At 36.5% G+C, this 25,502-nt stretch overlaps 2 protein-coding genes across 3 annotated transcripts; one reads left to right on the forward strand and one right to left on the reverse strand.

Annotated features, from left to right (window-relative positions):
- Positions 1–4,073: 4,073 nt before the first annotated feature.
- LOC137939468 (short-chain dehydrogenase TIC 32, chloroplastic-like) lies at positions 4,074–10,599 on the forward strand. The gene is made up of 9 exons (XM_068784739.1): positions 4,074–4,344; positions 6,986–7,217; positions 7,503–7,582; positions 8,061–8,214; positions 8,750–8,828; positions 8,985–9,069; positions 9,150–9,196; positions 9,652–9,790; positions 10,547–10,599. Exons 1-9 carry the CDS (start codon positions 4,239–4,241, stop codon positions 10,585–10,587), a joined length of 963 nt encoding a protein of 320 aa, XP_068640840.1. The 5' UTR covers positions 4,074–4,238; the 3' UTR covers positions 10,588–10,599.
- Positions 10,272–19,891, reverse strand: LOC137939467 (mitogen-activated protein kinase kinase kinase YODA-like). Of its 2 annotated transcripts, none has more exons than XM_068784738.1 (14): positions 19,470–19,891; positions 17,687–17,775; positions 17,030–17,592; positions 15,534–16,271; positions 14,962–15,049; positions 14,788–14,850; positions 14,368–14,528; positions 14,215–14,290; positions 13,589–13,648; positions 13,402–13,509; positions 12,819–13,058; positions 12,474–12,565; positions 11,626–12,340; positions 10,272–10,687 (listed from the first exon to the last, which is right to left on the reverse strand). In XM_068784738.1, the coding sequence occupies exons 3-13, from the start codon at positions 17,572–17,574 to the stop codon at positions 11,833–11,835; spliced, it is 2,679 nt and encodes an 892-aa protein (XP_068640839.1). In that variant the 5' UTR covers positions 17,575–17,592; positions 17,687–17,775; positions 19,470–19,891; the 3' UTR covers positions 10,272–10,687; positions 11,626–11,832. The 2 variants fall into 2 exon arrangements, with proteins under 2 accessions (XP_068640839.1, XP_068640838.1); XM_068784737.1 differs by lacking the exon at positions 10,272–10,687 and adding an exon at positions 10,696–11,292.
- Positions 19,892–25,502: the final 5,611 nt, after the last annotated feature.

Consider the following 25,502-nt stretch of genomic DNA (forward strand, 5'->3'; position numbering starts at 1 on the left):
TGGTCACCGGCGTTAGAGTTATTTCTAGTGCGGGGGTTTGAATCCCTGCTGGCACAAAAAGAAAATATTTTGATAACTGAGTCGGCTTGGTCTTCTCTCGGGTGACTCGCTTCAGTGGGTTGGAACAGGCAAGCTGACTCAACCTGTCTGAGTTGCTTCAACCCGTCTGACTCGTCTCAACCCGCTCGAGCCTTCTCAACCAGTCCGAGTCGACTCGTTATTTTAATGAAACTTAACCATAAGTTTTAATTTTATTTATTTATTTGTGTGCACTGGAGGTCAACTTCAACCTCTAGCCATGCGCAGAGGGGGCGCTCGATGGCTTCCATCGTCGTCCCCTCGCCGGACGTCAGCAGTCATCGTCGGCATCATTGGCGCACCCTACACCAACCAACAGCTTTCATTTGCCGCAGAGGCCTGAGAGTGCGATGGACAAAGGGAGTCATCCGTCGTCGCTCGTAGCCGGCCTCCTTCACGGCTTCAATGCTGGATTACAATGGTGACGATGACCAACGTGAAGCGCCAAGGCGAGATGTCGGTTGGCTTCACAGTGTCGGTGCTCACAGCATACGCATAGAGCGTCACTCTCCATGGAAATGAAGTCGTATTAGAGAAGACTGATTTGATACCAAATGTGGGATTATTTATATCATGAATTTCTCAACAAACGTAAATGAAACTCATGAAGAACGTACCTCCTGACATGGTGTCAATTTCCGATGAACAGAGTGTCTAGTCTATCTCAGAGGCTCGTTGATGGCAACGTCCAGGCATGCCTCTGCTAGACCAAACCCTTTCTTATACTCCTCCTTTCCATCAAAGGAGACCACCAAGTGACGGAAGGTGAGAGGCTGTAACTATCGCCAGTTACAACCGGTGACCACCCTTTAAGGGAAGCACCAAGCGACGGGTCACCTAGGTGACGGTTAGAGAACCGTCTAACATTCTGATGTCCATCCACGTTGCTATGCTTCCTGTGAATTCTGATGCATGAACATAAGCATACCATGCAAGTCCATGGTCTCCCCAACCTCCTTTAATTTCCTACTCAAAGAACTTTTTGTGCCTTACTCCATCTTTCTTAGTGCCTCGATTCGATGTGCAACAACAGAAGCATCCAATTATAGAAGTTTGAGAAGTGTTTAGCTTTTATTTCGTTTAGCTATCACTATTTCAATCTAATATGTAAATTGGGGTTGTGTCAATTTATAGATTCTATTATGATATCATGTTGAATTTCTGGAAAAGATAAATAATTTACTGACTTAACTTAACTGAGTATAATGAACCTTTATTTATAATAGAGAAAACAAGTTGAATCAAATAACAGTTAAACTACCCTTGTCCCAGTAATACCTAAAGTCAAACATTAAAATATAAGTCCTAATACAATTAAACAACTAAACAAAATAGAAGAATAGCATATCTAAAACATATTTAAATAAAGACTCTTCAGTGAGATATTTTGTGAGAATCCTATTAGACTCCATCATATTAATTTTTGCTTTGAGAGTCATGTGAGACTCTTTCGTATTTCTTCAATAACCTCCAATTAGCTATTGGCCAAGCCTCATGATTTTGGTCAAGATATAGGACCTCATGGTCTTGATCGATGATCGGGGTTTTGAATTTTGATGATCGACTTTTCATGTTTTCACTTTTAAAATAGAAAATAATTATAAGGAGAATTTGTTGGTTTATTTAGATTGGAAGAGGAGCTTCAATGTTGTAAATGAAATTAACTTAAAAAAACAAATATTATTGTGAATGAAGATGTTGTAAATGAAGGTTATTTCCTTTTCTTTTAGTTTTAATTTTTTTATTATTCTTCTTAGACAAATAAAATTTTGAAATATACTTTCTTCTCTTTCTTTTCATTAGCAATTTTGTCTTTTACTAATTTATCATTTGCAAATTCATTTTATCTTTGCTTTCACTTAGGGGGGTTAGTCAACAAACTGAAAATTTGATCTTCATCTTCATCTCATGCATCTATATGATCTTCATCTTCGAAATGGGTGTTAATTAAACCAAGTGTTTGAGTTAACAATATTTTAATTACCACTATTAAATCACTAATACAATAGATTAAATAAAAAATAAGTATGATTAATGAATAAAAAATATTATATTAATAACATAAGATAGATTTTTTACATGGTATTAATTAATAATATATTTTCACAAAATTAAAAGTAATTAATCAATCAAATGCATACTTTAATTATATTTTATTTACCAGAGACTTAAATATGAAGTTTAATATAGTAATAAAATTGATATAGTGCTGGGTTGCGTTAGGCACTGAACTGGCGCCACATTAATTTTTTCCTAACTTAGGAAAATCAAATTTTCCAACAGTGTCTTCTTCCCACAGTGCCAAAAAACCAGAGATCACGACGAACAGAGAAAATCAATCCAAACAGCTAATTAAGCTCCAACCGAATTTACGGAGTAGATAAATACGGTTTGTCCTCAAGCTTGAAAGTAGGATTTGTATGCCGACGTCTCCACCTGTGCCCAAGTAGCATCCGTGATAGCTATGTCCACCCTCTGGATGCCCAAAACTGGACCTTATTTTTATTTATTTATTTATTTATTTTTAGTTGGCCCGGTCCGTGTTGGCCTGGGTTGACTCGGTTCAGTAAGCCCGGTCCGGTGCGCGACTCAGCATACTGCGCTGATTAAATTTTCCTAACTTAGGAAAATTGTAATCGAAAGTCTTCTTCCTCCTTCTGCGGAAATTTTGCCAACTGGTCGTTTGCCATTGTGTTGCCGAGACGGAGGTTGAACGGAAATGTCGCCGACGGAGTCTCCTGCTTCTCCGGTGGCGAATCGCAGCCCGTTAAGCTCTCGAAAACCTGTTAAGCTCTGTTTCTCAGCCCCCCCGAATAGAGAACCCTTGCTGAAATTTTGCCGACAGAATCTCCTGCTTCTCCGATGGCGAATCATAGTCCATTGGGGCTTCGTCGCTTGGAGAGTTTTCGAGACAGCGTGCGGGGAGAGAGCAAGAAAAAAAGGAAAATGAGGACGCGCGAGAGAGGGGGGTGCAAGGAGAGAGAGGGGAAAAGGAAGCACCGCACATCCTTCATCTCAAAGAAGATTAAATATGCCCTTCTTTGAGATAAAGGATTTTAAACCATGGAGATGAAGGACTGCTTCATCCCCTGCATCTAGATGAAATGTCATCTACGCTCCACTAACGACTTAAACTGTTGAAGGGCGTCATGCGGTTGAAGGTCATCTCGGACTTCAAGTTGACTAACGCCCCCCCCCCCCCCCCCCCCCCCTTAGAGATGAGTTACGTACCCGCATCGTGCAAGGGAAACCAGACAAAAAAACCAAGCCTACCAATAGAACTTTAACTGAATATAAATACAACCCAACCCATAACCACCCCAATTAAGGAGCTATTTGAATTGAATACATGTCAATAGCTTTCACAATTAAAAAATAAAAATAAAAGGAAAAAGTATGCTCTAGTTGCATTTCACACCATTAATAAACCTTATCTTAAGGCAAAATAAATGATAAACAAAGACAGGTAGCCCCACGTAATCAAAGTTGATGTTTGTTCTATGATGTGATTCATTGACCCATTTGTTTTATACTAAACAGAATAAATTAATAGATAAAAGGATATTCCATATTCAATTATCTACTAATTACCCGTTTATTATAAGTGTAAAATCATAATTTAATCCACATAAGAACGTTTAGTTATATCTCTTTGATTTAAATATGGTAGAACACTCAATGTTGAAGAATGTTTAGTTAAAGTTGAATAAAGAATAAGAATGCAAAGACATAAAGTTTTAATTCGTTTAATTATATAGTTATTTTTAAATCTTTTAATTACAATTTAATGATTATACTGAAAATAAATTCACCCAATGGCTCCAAATCTCAACATGTCCGTTCTCATTCTCCCTGTTTTTCTTCCAAATCAAATTTCCAATTATAGGCTGGAATTCCATGTACAGTCCCGACAAAAAAACTTCAATTCTGACGTTTCCAAAACTGGGTCCTATGGGCGCTCATTAGTTTCAGAAGTTGCTTTATTCAATGAAAGCATCATCTGCTCTTGGCCCATCTCTTGTCAGGAAGACCTTGGACGTTGTCTCTGAAGTTCCTATGTATGTCTAATAGCCGATCAAGATTTTGAAGACCGGGGGAGATAGGAGGATTTTGTGTACTGGGTTGTTGACATTTGATCATTTGAATTTTCAGAAGTGATCATGTGGTTGTTTAGCTGGAAGGGTCCTTCGGGGTTTTCGGCTTGTTCCACAGCCGAGGAAGTTACTCGAGGAATTGATGGATCGGGTCTCACTGCTATTGTTACTGGTAAGATTTATTTGGGAGTTGTGATTTTATTTTATTTTAATATTGGGAGGAATTTTAGTTTGATTTTTTGTTATTTTGGGTTGTTTGAATTTCAAAGAGAGGCAAAACTAGCATATGTGCTTAAGATGGCTGCTTGGTCTTGAGATAGATGCACTCGGAAATAGTGTTCTTTGTTGTGCTCATGTTTTTTATTTTTGTGGATTTGGAATTTCGAGTTGGTCGACTTGGTAGACAACTAATTGATAGAATCGTGTTTCTGTAGCTCTTTTAGAGTTTGGTTTTCTCGTAGTTTGTTCTTTGGCTTTTCCTGGCTCTGGATTAGTCAGAGAAGGGATCACTTCAGTAAAAGCGTACTGACCATGCTTCAAAAATCAGAATAAAGTCTCAGTAATTAAACATAGCTGTTACTTTTTTTGCGAGAGGATGGTGTGATTAAACTGACAGCGCTGGGTAATGGTTTTGCATTTGAGTATTACATACTAACGAAAAAACATGATCTAAGGATAGTATTGTTGAAAGTATATATATTCTGCAATTGCTGTTTTCATTTCAGGTGGTATGATATGGTTTTTTCTTCTTATTGAAGGATATTTATACACCAACTGTGTGTCTATGCTGTCTTTTCTGAAATTTAGATGAAATTGTGTATTTCAATGAAATCTCCCATGATTGACTATTTCTTTTTTGCAAGAAGGAACAGTTTGCAGTTCTTTTCTCTGACAAACCAAAAAAGATGCAAGCTTGTGAAAGATTTGAATTATGAATTTTGCCTTCTCTTTGCTCTTAATTGACCTTCTTTCCTTTCCAGGATGATAATGGTTTTTGCACAATGAACATTTCTTTTTGTTTCGAGCAGGAATAATGTTCACTTCTTTTTTTCTGACAAACCAAAACATATACAAGTTTGTGAAAGATTTAAAATAAGAATTTTACTCTCTTTGCTCTTTACTGCCTTCTTTCCTTCCACGGCGATGATAGTTTCTGGATTGTGATGGGTAAACTTATATGACAATAGTTTAAGTAGGTGAGTCTACAGTCCTGCCATTTTTAATGTGGGCACCTTATTCTATGTTAAGTTTTGGATAACATATGGGATTATTTTATGGTTTGGTTTAAGGAATGTGATAAACCATCTTACTTGGTTTTGCTTTTCTTTTTTCTTTAATAGCAGTAGGTCTAGTAGACCTGTTAGCATTGTTGAAGTTTGGCCTTTTCTTTTTCTCTGGCAAATGTGTAGCTTATGTGTATTTGTGTAGCATGCAAGTAACTGTGAGATATTCTTTGCTAAAATGTTTATGAGAGTTTGTTATGAATTTTCACTAGGCATGTTTAGATAAAATATGTTTTAGTTTTTTTTTTTTTATTTTTTTTTTACATTTAAAAAAAAAATTAATACTATTGGACCCAAGTTGTTTTAGCCATGATGTATGGTTTTTTGTAGACAATAAACATTAAATTGTTTGATCTCGTGTTTGTGTCTATTTAATAGGAAAACCATGAAAAGAAGTGGGCATCTTATGTGTTTTTAAATTGTTGCCCTTGCTTATTGCTTTGCTGCTGCACAGGTGACTTCAGACTGATTTTTATGCATTTTGGCTGAGGCTGAAATTATCTTTTCCTTTTCTGATCTCTATCTTTGAGCACAGATTTTTTGTTATGGAGCCTGTTTTTTTGGATTGTATTGCACAATGCTATAAAATTTCTGCTCAAATCTCTTAATGGTTTCAACCTCCGCATTGGTATTGAATTTTGTTTCATTTATTTGTGTAACAAAAAGGTTAAAACCCTGCAGATGACAAGGTGATTCTGAAAAAAAACAAGAGTAAAAGTGTTCCAGACTAGTTATAAGCTGGATTACAGGCAAGACTCATCTCGTTGGATGTGTAAAGCAAAGCAATAGAGAAATTTTTGACATCTGCAACCAACAGTCTGTTGGCATCACCTAATCATGGCAGATCCTTCTAGGGATGACCCCAGCCCACTCAGAATCTCTATAGCATACGACTGTAAAAGTAAAAATCTTTGTGTATGTCTTTCTTTTGCGCTCTCAATAATAATTGAAGGGCTCTGTATGTCTTTCTTTTGTGCTCTCAAATTCATCATCATAGGAATACAATGGGAATATATGAAGGCAGTGTCTCTTGCTCAGGTATCTCTTCTGAATTTGAGCTCTGATCTTCTACTAACCTGGCTACATACAAAAATGTGAAGGCATTTGTGCTTCTTTCCTTCTTTATTCATGTTTTCTGTCTTGTCCTTTGTTTTGTTATTATCTGATTATGGTACAATTCATGTACCATCAGGAAATTGAAAATCATGTAGGTGGAATCTTTCTGGGACATCCTTTGACTTTGTTGGAATATGTAAAACAGATTTATCTCATTGGCTTTGATGTTCATCATATGAAAAATAGTAATGTTAATAATAATTAGCTTTGATGTATTCTGAACATAATGTTCATGCTTTTAGTACATGTGTTTGTTTTGGAGCGAGTTTAATCAAGTTTTACTTTCTTCCCAGTTTTATGGTGGGTCAAGGATAGGCTTTCTTTCCCAATGAATCTTTGGACACCTACAATAAGAGACATCTAAATTGATACAACAACAGTTGTGATTTTCTTTTCTTGGCCAACTTATTGCAGGAGCTTCAAGTGGTATAGGCACTGAGACAGCACGTGTTCTTGCACTTCGTGGAGTCCATGTTATAATGGGTGTGAGGAATATGACAGCTGCTGCAAATGTGAAAGAAGCTATTATGAAAGAAATCCCAACTGCTAAAGTTGACATAATGGAGTTGGATCTGAGCTCTCTGGCATCAGTGAAAATTTTTGCATCAAAGTTCAAGTCAAAGGATCTTCCACTCAATATCCTCATGTAAGAAATTTGCAGAAAGAATTTACTATAATAGCTTGTATAGTCTCTTTTCCTGTGATAACTCTTGGTTGTTCAATATGAACTCCATTTGCTGCAATTTAAAAGTTCACCCTTCAATGATCATCAATGCCCTTCATGCATCATTTGTCTTCAACTTACAATAGTCATTGATCGAGAAGAATACCATCAAAATCATGCAACATTCAATTTTGAATGCAAACTTATCATTTACTGGACTTTATTTATACACCTGCATGAAGATTTTAGTTATGTTCGATTTGGCAGCAATAATGCAGGAGTTATGGGAAACCCATTCACTCTCTCCCAAGATGGAATTGAGCTTCAGTTTGCAACAAATCACTTAGGTAAATTTTGACCTTTGTTTATCTGTGAACAATTTCTCTATCTTCATTGAGTGATTAGAACTTATTGTACCATATGATGCCAAACTAGCCCCTAGTCTTCATGTATATATTCATGTCTATCTGCACCAACTTTATCACATTCAGGAGAGGTAGGGTTTTGGTCCCACCAATAAACCTCCAGGCTTACATTAGTGGCCATCTGAGCAAATGGTGAGAAATGTAGAACACCTGTGTGTAATCTGTTTCACTACTTGAGATGAATTTGTTGTAGTTGACATGCAAATTGGAAAAGAGACCTGGGGAACATAACTCTGAATGTCTTTGATCAAGCTGCTGCTTTCTTTTCATCCTTACATTATACCCATGCCTTGATAAGAGAAGATATAAATATCCTGCTTCATTATTAGTAAATGTTGTATTATGGTATATGGAGCACAATATTAAACCAGATGATGTCAATCTTCTTTGTATTTTGCAGGCCATTTTCTTCTAACCAATCTCTTACTAGAGACAATGAAGAATACTGCATGCAACAGTAACATTGAAGGACGTATTGTTAATCTTTCATCTGAAGGCCACAAATTTACATACAATGAAGGAATTCGTTTTGAAAAAATTAATGAGGAATCAGGGTAATATAGCTGGAAGTACTTTTGCCTTATGCTTTGACTGTAAAGAAAGATTTTTTTTTTTTTTTTTTGAGTAAAACTGTAAAGAAAGATATACTTTCGATTAATCTGCTTTTCTATCACTAATTTTTTTCTGAAAAGTATGTGCAGAAAACTTTGAATGCTAAAGACCACTAACCTTTTTTTTCTTTTTTGTGAAATTGACCAATGACATTGATTGAACATCTCCATGCATTAATTGGTGGTAGAAGTGTAGATTGTTGTGAAGTACTCAAAGTCTGCTTTAGACAAGTTCATAATTGTCCCATAGGATTGTCAAAAAAAAAAAAAAAAAAAAAAAAAAGACCCCACTGTAGAGTTACAAGTGAGCACCTTAAACCTTTCATGTTTTAAAGCAAGCCTTACTATGATATCGCAAGTCACCTATCGCTTGTTCACATTTCTTTTCATGCAAAGTACATATATTTTAAAGTCTATATGAAGATGTGAAAATTGGATGAAATTTTCAAATGGGTTTTCCTGTCTGCTCTATCTTCAGGTACTTCGCTATCTTTGCATATGGACAATCAAAGCTGGCTAATGTATTACATGCTAATGAGCTGGCCCGGCGTTTAAAGGTATCCAATTTATTTGTAGGTCTCACTGTATGAAAATGATTACTGATTCATCAATGAGCTTTATTTATTTTTCCTGAAATTCATTTGAAGAACTGGCATCACATGCAAATTCCCTGTGGTACTGCTCTTTTAACCTCTTGCATCTTTGTGAATCAGGAAGAAGGGGTTTCAATAACAGCTAACTCACTTCATCCAGGTGCTATTGCTACCAATCTTCTGCGTTATCACAGCTTTATAAATAGTGAGTATGCGAATAGATATCTTTTTTGGGTTAATGTCGTATCGAGTTACATACCATTTCATGTTTTGGGCATCATGCAGGCATTGTCTCAACATTGGGAAGATTTGTACTGAAGGACATTCCACAGGTAAGATTTCATTCATGTCACCTGAGCAATGAGACGGCTGTATCGTCTTTTGGCCTGCATTAGAACCTAATGGGCCTCAAGTAAAACGAGGGTGACATTTTTTTTACCTCCAATTGATAACCCAGTCAGCTTTAGACCATTTCTCCATTGGCTAATCATTTGAGAACATGAGCCTCTGTTTCTGGACACAATCTTCCCTGTGTGTCTCGTCCCCATCACAGTGGTCAAGCTTTTGACGGCTTCCGACTCTTCTGATTGTGCATCAGCTGTAGACAGTTTCACAGCACAAGGAATGTAATCAAAATAGATTTCTTGAGCCTCTAACAGCATACTAATTTAAGGCAATACTCTAATGGTGATTTAAGAATAGCTAACTTCTCATGGAGTAATTGTATTCCTAGAGAGAGAGAGAGAGAGAGAGCTGTGTGTTAACGTTGTTTAAATTCTGCTCACAGGGAGCTGCAACAACTTGTTATGTTGCTCTGCATCCAGAGGTTGAAGGAGTCAGTGGAAAGTATTTCAAAGACAGTAATATAGCGAAAACAAGTGCACAAGCACAAGATGAGGAGATGGCGAAGAAGCTATGGGACTTCAGTATGAATTTGATAAACTAAAGTTTAAATTTTGCTTGTAATAAAGCTTTGCCTTCACATTCTGAAAAATATTAGTGTTACAAGTGACAATGGTGTTAAGTGATATGAAATTAATCAGGACCTTTATTATATAATACCCTGAGAATTCGCTACCTAAGGCAATTCTTCCCTTTTATTAGAATTCTAAATGAGCCTTATCACTCATGCCTTTATTTGTCTTAGATGACCTTATCTTAATACATTTGGATAGATCACAAACTCTCAAACAAAATAACAAGCCAGCCAATTGCATGGATGCTGCCTGCGCACACGCACCTCACCTTGCCCCTGCGACCACCTCCCGCACTTTGAACCCTTTGGGATTCTGAATTTGATCATTATTATTCCCTCTCCTCGTATGTTTTTCCTCCCTGTCCCATGTGTGCAGGTCGAAGAAGCTTCACCAGATCTGAAATTTTGTTTTTTTATTCTAAAAATAACATCAAGATAATATCATCCAATTATCAAATCAGATTGATCCAAATTCAACTGCCAGTGACAATGCTAGAATGGAACAGAAAACCACCATCTATTGGAAGTTGGATAATCTATAGGTTATTTTGGGTGTAGCTAGTGTTTGTGCATTCTATTACTTAGTCTCCGATTTTTTTTCATTTCAGAAACATTCTGCACTTGGACTTCAGGAGAACTTTACAATAGATATTGTTCAACCTGCAAAAAGAATTCCACCAAAATGACCCTAAATTTACTTGTGCAGATCTGTTCCCGGTTACTATGAAGCTTCAGTCGGAATCCTGAACAACAAGATTCCAAGGATTTCCTTTTACCAAAGGCAGCCTACTTTGTGGACAAAGCTCCAGTTTGCTGATTGAAAGATTTCATGAGATATAAAGAGTTCCTGCAAAAGAAAACCACCTTTGTAACTCTTTTAGGTTGACAACTGCATTCAACAACCATTCTATAGAAATCTTCTCCATTGCATCATTTTCATTTCCTACACTGGGGCCCGCAGTTTCCTGAGTTCAAGCCCCCACAGCCTTTTCCTGTAGGGGGTACTCGTTGATATAGCACTAGATAAGATCCAACTTCGGAAAGAAAAGACAGCTGAAAACAACAGAGGACAAGGCAGCTAGAATTTTCTTCTATTTCCTGCAGAGATGTACATACAACAACAGATCAAGAAGAACAGTCCATAACAGTTATAAATGAGCCCACTTCCTCTACAATAAATTACAAATCAGTTTAGGGCACCACAGATCCAGATGTGCCTTCTCTGCAGCCAAATCAGGAACCATTGAAATGCATTTCTTCAGCATCTGTACAAAGGCCACAGACCAGACACAAAAGAAAAGGTAGCCCAATTCCTACTAACTCCAAATTTAGTCGTTTCCTTTTCTTCTCTTCTGTAGATTTAAAAATATACAGTTCTTCAATTACCATGAACTGTAGGAATTTTTAATGCAAGAAATTTGTGGATTATGCATCATTAGGAGCCATTTCCTCCTACACAAACACAGATGTTCAAAAACCAATCAGTTAAGAATAAAAAGAATGATTTTTAAAAAAGAGCAGGGTTGAAAGGACATTGGCATCAGTGGGAAGGTATAGTTCAATTAAAAACAAAGCAGAATATGAGTTTCCCATCAAGAACCAAAACAAACCAAATACAAATAAAGAAGAAATCATAAAAGACATTTATAAACCAAAAGAAACAAATAAACCACCGATATGCAAATTAGACCATACACCAGTTTCAAAAAACCAAAGAAAAACCAAATAAATGCTTCAACTGACTAGTTCAAACTGAATGCTAAACATAGAAGTGCAAGTGCTTACCATATTGTAGAGATGGACAGGAAAACCACCATAGCTTCATATGATCCAAATTTATTCCACGGGTACCGCTTTTCTGTGGGTCTTTATTGAACAAAATGGGTTTTTCTCAATAGCCTTTGCCACTAATTGATGAAGCCAACTGCATCATAATCAACAAAATAATAAAATTATCCTCAAGGCCTGCTTCTGTCTGCTGGCTATTCAAAATCATATACCACTGGCACGACAGAGAGATGGTAAACTAGGACTGAGATCAAGTGAAGGGTTTGACTTCACATGATCCCTTAACAGTTGTTGAGACACACGATCAGCTAACACTGATTGCCCGTCATACAGCTCCCCATGGGTTGACCTCCCAAAATGCTTCCCAAGAATGTCATTTTCTGCTGTCATGAGTTCCCGAAAGGCATGAGACTGGGGCCGAAATATATCCGGATTGGGTTCATGATAGCTGGATCCATTAGCATATGGGCTACTGGGGGACCTGGGCATGCTGCTGAAGCCTTCATGGAGATATGCTGACTGCTTAAGGTGATGGAATGGAAGAGCTCCATTGCCCCCAGTCAGAGGAGTGGATGAACCAGAAGTAGTTCTGGGGCTTGAAATGGGTGAAGGAGAGGTCCTCCCATTAATCTGTTGAGCAGATCTGGACTGAAGAAGGGGACTTCCTGTAGGGGATACGGGACACGAAATATTCCTCAGCATGCCATTGTCACTGTTGGTCAAGACAAAATTTTAAGAACACTGTTTAGTAGAATAATTATGAGAATAAAGTCTTGTTTTGCAATCACCCCATACACAACCTTGACAAACGATTAAGAGAGAGCGAGAGAGAGAGAGAGAGAAACCTGAATGCTTGGTATGTTCTCCCTACTCTAGGTTGTTGGAGTGCAAGCCCCTCCATATCCAATGAGGAGAGATTCCTTGCATGGCTCCAGCCCTGAATAAAGATCACAATCATGGTGCATTACATTCCAACCAAAATAACCTTGTAGCCAGCAGCATAATTTTATAAAGCACATAGCCAAGAGTTTCTCATAAAGAACTCAAAGATCCAGCGTAAAATTTCTCAACCCTTCTCAATGAAGCAGGACAACATTGTTTGCACATCCTAGGTCTTTGGTATTTGCTTCATTACTTTGGCAGCAGGATAGCAATCAAAGGCAATTGGATGAGTAGAAACTTTCTCATACCATGGATTTAATTCCGTTAGAAACTGTAGGTGATACTTCTACAGGTTCAGGACCTGGAATGGGCCTTTCTAGTGGGGCAGCATTTTTCACAAAAGGGTGTTCCAAAAGCAGAGCAGCAGTAGGACGGTGGAGTGGATTGCGTTTTAAACACTGCCACACAAAATCCTTGCCTTCATCTGACAGATGATAAGGAATAGGTGGAAAGTCCTTACTATTCCCAATTTTAAACATGGCAGCAACCTACAGGAAAACACAAATAAACAGTAAAGCAGTAAGTTCTCACAATAGGCAGGAGCTAGACACACTCAGTACATCAAGAACCAACCATTGGGTATATCAACAATATTATACAAGAACTCTGTATACTGTAATCCATACAAATGAAAGATAAGCCGTGCTCCCAGTTTTACCATTTTGCCAAAAAACCAAACACAATAGTTTTAGATATTGCTGATCTACATGATGCTCTAACAAATAATGAGTTCATGCATTTCATCCCCAATTATTGTCTAAATATAGGGCAGTCCATGTTTTCAAAAAAACAGAGCATATGAAAAGTTTTAAACACTCAAAGTTTACTAACCCCTTCAAATTGGCTCCAAGGTGGTTTTGTTGTAGCCATCTCTATAACAGTACATCCAAGACTCCATATATCCACAGCAAGGTTACAGCCATTTGAATTTTTTATCACCTGATAAGCACAAGTCAGAAATCTAGAAGTTTCAAAGTGCAAATAATAACACACAGACAACAGCAGAAATAGTGCTGACCTCAGGTGCCATCCAGTAAGGGCTTCCTTTGAAAGATAATGGACATGATTGGCCTGTAATCTGATAAAGAGCCAAGAAAATATATGAGAAACAAGCAAGAGTACACAGATCCCAAAATGGCTCAACATTTGAATGCTAAGAACAATCCAAAACTTCTATATATATCATCTCGGACTCATACTCCCTAAATGATCAATCATTATAACCATTCACCTAAGTCTCATAACAGGACTTCTGGCACAGAAATCCATCCCTAACAAGGAGTCCTTTTTGGTTGTTATTTAAACCCACAGTAGGTGCATTATATTTTCTTTTTCTCATAATTCTCCCATACATCATTCTCCCTTGAGAGATTAAATGGAGCAAAAATCGATACCGTAGAAATCATGCACAACTAGCAATCTTGCACAGTCCTATAGTAAACTAAGTGTATTATATAAAAATCTGTAAGCAACTTTTCAAGATTCAGAAATCACTTCTACTCCATGGGTTACATTCTGGTCGAGTGACATAAGTGCTCCCCCAGTACAAGGGGTCACTCTCAGAAGTGGGAACTCAAGCAATTAGATCCACTCCCCCTAAAGCAAGGCACAGATGATTATTCATCAAAAGGCAAGAAAACTTACATGTTTGGCCATCCCAAAGTCAGCCAGCTTAACACGACCAATAGGATCAACAAGTATATTTGCACCCTTAATATCCCTGGATAAATAAACCAGGTAAAAACCTAACACTAAAACAAGGAAATCAGAATTTGAAGAAACCGTTTGTTTAACAACCTATGCACTGTATTTTTAGCGTGTAGATAAGCAAGGCCTGAGAGGATTTGCTGTGTATAACTACGAATTGCGAGTTCACCAAGCTGCCCATACTCTTGGAGAAGCTTATGGATGGACCCACCAGACACGTACTCCAAGTAAATATACAATTTGTCATCAACCTGTTAAAAAGTACTGATGCAATTAACTTACTACCAAGACATTGAAACTTTATGGCTTAGAAGATAAACTTTCAGAACAATTTTGAGAAAAAGAAGAAAAACATCCAAAACTTGAACAAAAGTAACATCAAAGAGATTGAATTGTTGAATCAAACTTGAGTAATAGCTTGATAAGGCAAGTAATACATGAAAGTAAGAAGCGCCAAGTCAATCACATCAAACTCAAATTAGGTAATTCAATGAAGCTTATGAAGCATACTGTTTCAGATCCATAATACTGCACAATATTCTGATGTCGCAGGCGGCTCAACAGAGATATTTCCTGTAAAATAACAACTAAATAAGATACAATGATTTCCAGTAGAAATAGATGTAGAAGATTAGCATAATTATGGAGGAAACTTCTAATTATCCAATTGGAAATGTCACTTACTTGCATCAACTGCTTGGCACTTTCTTTTGACTTAGCATCATCAGAAAATAGTGTAACCTCCTTCATTGCACACATTTCACCACTGTCACTAAGACCAATACAAAACAATAAGAAAGATAATCCAGCTGAACAATTGGAATGCATTGAAATCCCAAATTACAAAAGTTCCCTCTTGCAACCCCACACTTTCAAAATATACACAGATAAAGATACATGGCACACATAATGGTTATGTAAGAAGACAGACCAAATGCAAGGAATGAAAAACAGTGACTTCAAAGCGTTCCCCATGAATCCTAATCATTCAATCAAATAAAAATAACCATAAAATTTGATAACATTTACCAAAAATACAACTCATAACAATAACCATAAAATTTGATAACATTTACCAGAAATACAACTCATAACAAAATAACCAGAATATAAGTTTGTGCACTTCCCAGAATGTGGGAAGTTGCTGTTGTATATCCTTCTCTTAATCAATCCCATCATTTCAAAAAATAAAGATAAATAAAGCTCGTATCGTTTTAAATATTCCTGAACGAAATAAATAAGAGAAGAGTACCAACCTGTTAAAACCTACATAGACATGCCCAAAAGTTCCTCTACCAAGAAGCTTCCCCTTCTTCCAGCGTGACCCAGGGCTTGTTGGATTCTCAGCCCTTCCTGGACTACGTGGAAGCGATGGTGATGTCGTAGCTGCCAAATTTGATGGAGAAAAGGGAGAGGAATTGGAGACTGTGATTGGAGGCAGAGGCAATCTGTGACTCTGTTGCTTTCCATCATCAGGCCAGGTAGTGGGTGATTCAGGACCACCTGCCCGTGGATGCAATGGAGTGACAGCTCCACTTTGTATTCTGGAACTGGGGCCCGGACTAGTCATCCTTGGGCTTGGTATTGGAGAACATTCCGGACTACCCCTGCTGTGCTGCCAGAATAGTTGCCCAGATAAATCCCCACCCATGGAATTATGTCCAGAATTATGTCCTGAACCAGGACTAGAGCATTGACCAGACCCCAGTAGGCCAACATCAGGGTAAGGCTTTGATGACCAGAAAACACAGCCAGCAATTTGCTCAGGGCAAACAACTCTCATAGGGCTTCGAGATGGACTCGACATTGAACTGTCTGGAGCACTTCCAAGGCCAAATGTATTGTGAGGAGGAATATGTAGATTTGATGGGTAATGGTTCAGGCCTCGTTTGGGCGATGAAGAGCGGCTCTGGTTGTTGAATAGCATAGTTGGCTTCAGTGTCTCCTTTGAGTTCTTTCGAGTGATAACTGGAGATGGATCCTTGTGCATAACACTGCAGTAGAATAGACGAATCAGAAATAATACAGAAAACATGAACATAACAATGACTGAAAAAAAATTAACTCAAAACAAGGGACCACGACTTATTCACAGAATCCAGTGGACTCCTAGAACTGGAAGGAACTTCAAATGTCAATAAATTGCCACAATTGAGAAATACATGAAAAATAGAAAGCTAACAAATTTTCAAACACAAACTCCCTAGAAAATAGCATTTTTACACAAACCATTTGAAAACTCAAGAATCACTGCATGCCATCTTTTTCCATAAGTTTGACTTAAGACCAGCATGCTAGTTAAGATTAAAACACTCATAAAGTCACTGTTATGTCTCCTCTACAGCATGCAGTTGTTGTACACTAATGTAAAGTGCACATTCATCTGATGTGCAAGCCACTCAACCAGTGTCTTGTTGAGATGGCATGCACACAAGCCCCATACAAATGAATCAAACAGTCATTTTCATGACCAAGTCTGTCCTTTCAGCAAAGAAGTGTATACCCAACACACAGGATATATGAAAATTGAGTTCGATGACAAATATATATATCATAAAGCAGATAAATACAAAGAAATAAATGGAGACTTAGAATTTCTTAAGCCAAATTCCAAAGTATTTTTTCATCAGCTCACAACCCCTGAAAACACAAGCCCTTCAACATTTTCAGGGGTCTTATAAATATACGAGACCGAAGACACATGCACTGTAAGTATTGCTCAAGACTGCAAGAACCAATAGTAAGAACTCACCTTGTAGGACTATTTGCAACAGTCTTTATCACATTTTCATAATCATTTCCCCGAGGACTAGGAATTCTGGAATCAACAGGATCATCACTGTCGATGGAACTACCACTAGAAATGGAAGCAGTGGCTAAATCTCCATCCACATCTGTACCCTCAGGCCTCTGCAGGCTGCGATCGGGCTTTGGAAGAGGCAAATTCACCTTTCTACATTTCTCTGTGCCTGGTCTTGAGAGACTAATCCCAGAGGCAGTCCGACCGAATGTTGAATGGATCCCAGGAAGTGGAAGTGGCTGTGCATGAGGCCTTTCTGCAAAACTTTGGCAGCGAGATACTTGTGTAGATGGTGATGGTGACCTAGATTGTGCTCGCGAGCGAGAGTCCTTTTCAGAGACTGCATCGGCATTGCGTCTTCGGGAGCCAGCTGATTTGATGTTACCCTTGTCATCAGAAGGGATCTTGAACTTTCGGTGTAATGTGTCAATAAATGTTTCTTTGTTTGACTTTTTCTTCACTTCTTTGGATGAGGACTTGCCCCACCATGAAGGCATGATTTGTTTCTACAGGGACTGAAAAGTAGAGTGAAGACTTTCCAACTTTAATGCATATTTAAAAAAATTAAAGCAGACTGCATGAACAATGATCTTCTTGTGGCAAACCAACCCTTTAAAGTGGCGAGGCACACAAGTGTACAGACTTCCAAGTTAATCATGCATGCATTTCAGAACTAACAGCATAAGCCTCCACATAACCTGAAAACGAAGATTACAATAACATATCAAAAATAATAAAAAAGATTAAAAAAAAAAAGACCACAACAGTACTTCTTACTGCAGGCATATCCCAACAAAATAGTAATTGAAGGCATAAGAAAGTAAGTTTGAACAGGTAATCTAGAAGGTAAATGTCATGTCCAGACCAAGATAAAGTATACAAGGTAGCACTGCAGTTGTCAAGAATGTAGCACATTCTGCAAACACTGGCTCGGGTTAGATTTAAACCACAACAACATTATTCCAATATGGATATTGCATGTAAATGTAATCAATCCCAACAACCAACATGAAAAGATATAAGCAAGCTAGTTGGTGTCATCATGTATTCCTCTTGTTTTTTCTTTTTCTTCCTGCACCTCTCTTTTTCATCAATAAAATTTCACTTAATAAAACCCTCTGAATAGATAGATAAGGCAACTTTTTTAAGTAAAACACGTAACACCGTCTACTTGTATGACATCTGAACCCAAACCAAGGTATCATACCAACTGGATCCAAATTCCATAATTAAATCTGGTTTGTTATCATAACCTAGCCAAGAAATCAGGGAACTAGCTGCATCTTCACAGCATCCAGTACCCACTAACACATGCATATCAAATATGAGAACATGCTATACTGGCCACAACATTCTAAATATTTATAGCCATAACTCTTTCACAACATTCTAAAAGCACCCAGTCTCCACTGCCTAGGAAAAAGAATTATTTTTTCCTGGTCAAACGTTGAATTGCATATACTCTTCAAAGCAGGGCCTTAAAGATGAAATCTAAATTTTAAGTAACTCTTTCACATACCAGATATTTTTCAACTAAACAGGACTCTTTTGTTCTCAATTCCAAAAGCACTTATCAGCTCTTTCTTTATGAAATTCAAACAAATAATCAGCAAAAAAATTTTAAAAACAAAACAGTGTATATGTTTGGGTTCTAAATAAAGAAGTGGGTACAAGACCTAGTAAAAGATCGGGAACAGCTCCTAATAAAAAAAAGGACGTAAATTGATATGTGCAGACTTAGTAAAAACATCAAAACATATCACCTACTTTCCACTGACAGAATTTCAACATGTGCACATTCCACATGACAGTCCAAATTATTGTACCATTTGTAAGATGACTAGAGTGGAACCTAATAAGACCCAGTAACATTTAATGCCTTTTCCACCGATCATACAGCCCAGACAGTCATCACATTATCGCACCATTTAGCAAGAAAGATATTTGCACACGTTTCAGGATTCATCTTGTTTCCACAGTACACAGCCAAATAATATTTCACTCGAAAAAAAAGGAAAAATATAATACAAGGCAAGCAAAAATAGTAAAAAGCAAAATAGACAAACAGTGCGCCCACTTGGTAAGAAAATTCACTGTCTTTTTCCAATAAAAAAACGAATTCACCACTTTCACACGGTCAATCTTTCAAATGTACAACATTTAGCAGAACTTCCAAGCATTTTCAGAGAATCAAAAGAAACGGAGAATCACTCAACGGCGCGCAAATCGACTCCAAATGAGCCCCGATCTACAGCAAAACAAACACCCAAAGAAACCGACCTTCCATCCCAGATCTAAAAACGACAACTCACAGTAGACATCCAAACAAGAAAAAAAGAAGGACAAACAGCACTTGAAACGCCAACAATTACACGACAAGATTGCAACTCACCTTCCCATTACTGGACTAACAAAAGCTTCCAAAAAGCGAATTCCACCACCCTCTTGCCTCCACCAAACCCCACGAGTTACAAAATAGTACTCCCCTCCAAATTCAACTCCCCAACGACCTCAAGCTTTCAAAACCTCGTCACGAACATGAAATAAAACCGAAAACCGAAGGACAAAACAGGCATCACTTCCAGATTTCTCCCCAGCAATTCGAATCTCAGTTAAAGAGATCAAAACCCTAGAAACCTCACAAAATGGGGAGTGACAAACGGATGAAATTTCAAGCAACTCGCATCCCACTTTGAGGAAATCCTACGCGTTAGCTCTCGGGCCCAAGAGCACAAAGCAAACTATGTAGAGAATGAGATCGACAGCTCCACAGACAGAGGAGAGAGACGGGAGAGAGTGTCTGAGCTCGGAAGGAAAAATGGAGTTGTCTGAGAGTGGATTATAATATAATAAAAGAAGGGAATAAAATAAGTGGAGGGAGTAAAATATTCGGAAACTTGGTGTATGCGCTTTAGATGGTCTAGAAGAGATCTCATCACACGAAATCTAGGAAATGTGTCTCGGAGTTCGCCCGTGTAAAGGAGGCTGATAGTGGCGGATTGAATTTCCCATTTTACCCTCCAAGGAAGTTAATTACTGCGAAATCTTTCAAGGGTAAAAACATGATTTCCATGTGCAAAAGGGAAGGCTTGATTGAAAAGCCAGGGAATAATTGGTTTTAAAATCATGCCCACTTTGGTGTAGAAGTTTGGAAGCTAACTACTCTCATGAATGGGCAAGCCTATGGATTAAATTGAAGCAAACTAGATGAGTTTGATTAAAGAAATGTGACAGGGTTGAGATGAAGGCTACAAGACTTGACCCTTGTCATAGTGGGTGGTTTGATTGGATTTTCAGATGGATTGTCTATGATCAGTTATGTCTTAGAATTGTCGGGTGAAAGTGAATGTGGATTGAACTTTCAACTTGATCTTATTTTTCCATTTTTTTCATTTAACCCTTGTCATAGTGGGTGGTTTGATTGGATTTTCAGATGGATTGTCTATGATCAGTTATGTCTTAGAATTGTCGGGTGAAAATGAATATGGATTGAACTTTCAACTTGATCTTATTTTTCCATTTTTTTTCATTTATGTTCGACGTTGATTTCAATTTTTAACTTAACTTTACGTTAATGAATAATACAGGAGAATAAGGTAATATTATAGAACTTGGATTAGACTTGAACTAGGTATAATATGATTTAGTATCTTCTTAGAGTTAATATATATTATTATACCTCGATTCATAAATCAATTGACTTAACCTCCCCCTCCCTAAAACAAAGTGAAAGTGCTTTGGTCACTTATGGGAGAGGAGTCACCACCCCCTTCCCCATGGTTAATGCTAACACAAAGAGAGGGGAGTCACCGCCCCCTTCTCCTTCTATCAACAATGAAGAGGAATGAATCTACGACCCTTCTTACCACCTCTCAACAATGAGGATTTTGGGTGAACAATCCACTATCTTAGAGATTCTTCGTTTTTACTAATGGGGGAAGGGCCTCTACTCCCCTCCACTTTGTAGATGTTTTGCATAGTGGAGGGAGACTGAGGACTCTCTCTCTCTCTCTCTCTCTCTCTCTCTCTCTCTCTCTTAGCTTTTATGATATTGGAATGAGACAATGTTCCTAAACATCAACCTAATAAAATATTAATCAATGTTTTGTGTCATTTTGTATTCGTCGTTGTGTACGCATTAATATAAATTATGAATAACAAACCCTAAACTAATTGATTTTAAGTCTTTGTCTATGTTCATTAATTGGACTGACACAAGAGCTCGAGCAAAATGAAGAATCGAGTTACATTGAGAAAGCACCTTGGAGAAGATAGAACAATTGAAGGTAAAGTTTAAGTGCCATAGAAAATTTCAAAAATTACTACATTGTAAAGAGGATAACCATCAAGATTATTTGGGAACATAGGACATGCAAATAATTTCCAAAAATTTATTATTAAAGTTTATATAAATGTTTTGGAACCCTTCATTCAATTAGTTTTAACCTATATCATGCTTAGTGCTTAAAAGTATACATTCCAAACCAGTATGATCGACCATACACATAGCTGCATGATCGCTCATGTAAAAAACAACAAATCTTTAGCATGAAGCATGATCAATCAACCTTTGTACGCATAAATAATCATACAATATATGGATAAGCAGGCTTAGAATACATGATCAATCAATCCCCTTACATATGATCGATCACATAAAATACCGGAAACAAAAGCTATAAAACATAGGCATAATCGATCAACTAGAATCTTATTGGGCCAGTATATAAAGCATAATTGATCAATGTCATAGTAGGATGATTAATCATTCTACTAAAAAGAGTTCAACAAACACTTTGATAGATGCTAGATTAATTATAAAGTCATAAAAACTCCAAAATACAGTCGTGAAAGGACAATTAATCGATCAATGAAAAGGTATGGTCGATCAACCCTTTTATATAGTTTTTTGTACCACGATCTAAAATGACTAGTTTTACTAATAAACTTATAAGTAAGAACCCAAACTCATCCCTGTTGAATTTGTAGAGCAGAAAATAATGCATTGACTGTTATAAACTGAGTACATTGTGTCTCTCTTTGTAATAGAAAGAATACATACCATCGGAGTTGAATTAAACGACCTATGTCCAAGTTACACCCAAAGTACAACTCCTATAGATAAGTCCTAAAGCAATTAAACAATTGTAACATAAAAAAAATAATAATACTAAAAGTCCTCCTTGGTAAGACTTCCCCCATGAGACTCAAATAAAACTCCTCCATATTGATTCTTCCATTTTGATATTCTTTGTGTGAGAATCATGTAAGACTCTTTTATATATGTTGGAGTACTCAACATGTAAAGAAAAAAATTTGGTCTTCAAACTTCTTTAGCTAAAAAATTCTTCATCTTGTTCCTCCCTTAGATATTCTGGTCAAATAAAATTTTTAACAACATATGGATAAAATGCATCTTTCTTGTACTTTTTCTTTTTAATTTCTCCCCCTCAAGCTAGAGATAAAAATAACATAAAGACTTGACTTAGACAATACAAATATAAGAGAAGAAAAATCATCCCTGGTTGAACAACAAAACTCAATACAACAACCAAAAATTATCAAAGTCTAAAAAAAAATCTGCTCAATTTCAAAAGTCAAAAAATGGCCCAAAAAAAAAAAAACTACTCACAATTCAAAGGTAACTCAAGAAAAATCATGACTTGTGTGAATAAAACATTTGACACACAGTGAATGTCAGGCATACTCATGTTCTTTGTAGGTAGTGGGTCTATAAGTATTGTTCTAAAGTGGCAAAAAATAGAGGCAAATAAGACAAAATAGCAACACTCATACATCAGATACAAGGAAGAGCATAATGCAACACTCACACTTCCAAATAAGAAGATGAAGCAGATTATATGAATAGGTTAATGAGAATGACCAGTCTTGACACAAAAATAAAAATAAAACAACTTAGACCAAATTTCTATCATGTCTTTTGAAATTTTCTTAAAAGAGTGCAATAACATTAAGTGGGAGCAAAAAGTTTCCGACAATTAACCTAAAAAATAGAAAATTTTGAGGAAAGCTCAATGACACATAAGGGCAACAAAGAAAGTTGAATAAGAGAACTTGTTTTGTGGGCAAGAGTAGCAAAAATACACATTGGAGTCGGTAACAAAGAAAAATTTATATATGAAGAACCACAAACTATTAAATCCTCTAAGTGGAGCTAGAAACCTCACGATTATGTTCTGGTTGCTAAGTAGTATGGAAGCTCATGTACGTACCCAAGTGATCTTTTACGAAACTACTTATGAAGTTTGAATAGCTTTGAGAAAAAAAAGGTTTTCTCAAAAGAAGAACTTATTTAGAACTAGTGAACATATATAAAGTTTTATACAATGAAAAGAAGGTGTGTTTAAATCCATTATGAAGTTTGTGGGGGGAGTTAGAAGAAGTCTGACAATAAATAAGTAATTTTCATCCTAATGAGTTGGATCAAGCAACTGCCAAAGACCGTAAATTTGTCTCCCTTATGCCAGAAAATTGGCAATTGGAATGATGAAAACTATCTTAAGGGATTTTAGCAAGTGTGAAACATGGTTATGCATCGATTAAACATGATTTTGAAAATATTTATGCCTTAAAGCTCCAAAGCACTTGTGTACCTTAGGATTGAGATTTAGTTGATTGTCAATCATACACGGCTAGAATTTTGAAGGTGAATCTAATTGACTTGAATCTAGTCTTTAAGTCTTAAATCTTCTTAGAGGTAGTTCTTCAAGATGACTTGACATTTCTTATGGTTTGAGAGTTTGTAATGAATTTATCAATTCTTCTGCAAAGACCATGAATTTGCCCCCGGAGGAATTGCATATGAAATGCTTAATTTACAATAATTAATGTATTAAGTTATTTTATTATTATCAAAATATAGATCAGGGTCAACCTAGGTCAACAAGTATGGGGTGACTTGAGCTTGCTCGAGGTAACTCTACCTATTGTTCTACCAACTCCTAAGGTCCTAAAGCTAAAATTTCTAAAACGTGAATTTTTTTCTATTTTAAAGGTTCATTTAATCAATGTTCAAATAAACGTGTTTAATATGAATGGAACCACAATATGACATGTTTGGGTCATGAAAGATTGGTTTCTAGTGCAGGAAAAAATTATTTCTCATCTTCCAAATAGATTTATTTTTGCAAAATTTCATTTTGAAAGATCAAAATCTTTTCTACCATTTGACTTTTAACCAAAACCAATCAAACACACTTAGAATCACTCAACAAATATGCCTATGGCAGAAAAAGATCAAGGGTCCAAAGATAAATTTCTTCACCATTATTTGTCAATTTTTTGGTAAACAACCAATCAAAAGCTCAAAGAGAAGAATGATTGAAAACCAATGCTCATGGAAGATTCAATTTCTTGCTCAAAGCATTGAATTTCTAGTAAGATATTTATACTTTGAGATATAAACAGTTAACTAATATGGCCTAACACTCAAAGGTTGAGCTTGTTCGAGACTCAAAAGAGTGTCTCTGTGCTATAATTTTATCATTAGACTAGATTCATAAAGTTCATGACCTAATCATAGACCTACGTGCTTTCTAAAGATCTTCTACATACATTTATACTATTTTCCATTAAGATCTTCACTACTCTATGAAGGGTGAATTCCAAATTCTAATTTACATATGTAGGCAATTTTGAATTACAATTATTAAATTTAGAACACGTTTTAAAGTACTGTAGCCAACCAAACAAAGATTTCTTATGTCTAGGATTCTATAAAAGTATGACAATCAAACATAAAAGTCATGCACATAATCAAAATCTAAAGTGAAAATTGATTTATAGCTACGCAATGAGATTCTCAAGATCTTAATAGGAATCTAAAATACAAGCGTATTATGAAAAGACAATAATTTTTTCAATGTATTTGTCTTATGAAAATTTCAATATTAACTACCATATACAGGGCAAAAGGCAACACTTCTACAAAGGCTCTAGTAGTAGTAGGACCTTAAAGTTTTCTAATTATATTTTGGATTCTAATTCATTTCTATCACTATATTTCTTTGAAAGCAATAAAACGTATACTTATTGACAAGGGAGAATCGGGTGAGTTGGAATTGTTGTTGGGTTTTCTGTGAGTTGAGAAATAGGTATCAAGTTTTCATGTGAAAGAATTATATTGTTTTAACACAATTTGTTAAGACTTTAATGTTATAGAAGTTTGTTGAAGAAATTTGATAAACTCGTGATGATCATTTATGTTGATTTCGATAGTGCTATTTCTTAGGTTATCTATTCTCCACCTTGTCATCTTTTTATTAATGAAAATGAAGATTGACTGTTTTATATATTGGCTGGTGGTTTAAGTTGCTTTTCCTCTTCTAGGGTCTGGGTGAATCATTTTCTCCCTCCATTTAGTCTTATTTTTTTTAAATGTTAAATTGGACCAAGAGAAAATAAA

This window comes from Aristolochia californica, unplaced genomic scaffold (genome assembly GCF_029961685.1).
Source record: "Aristolochia californica isolate CCGP_79_NKW_82.1479 unplaced genomic scaffold, dmAriCali1.0.hap1 SCAF_8, whole genome shotgun sequence".
Lineage (NCBI taxonomy): Eukaryota > Viridiplantae > Streptophyta > Magnoliopsida > Piperales > Aristolochiaceae > Aristolochia > Aristolochia californica.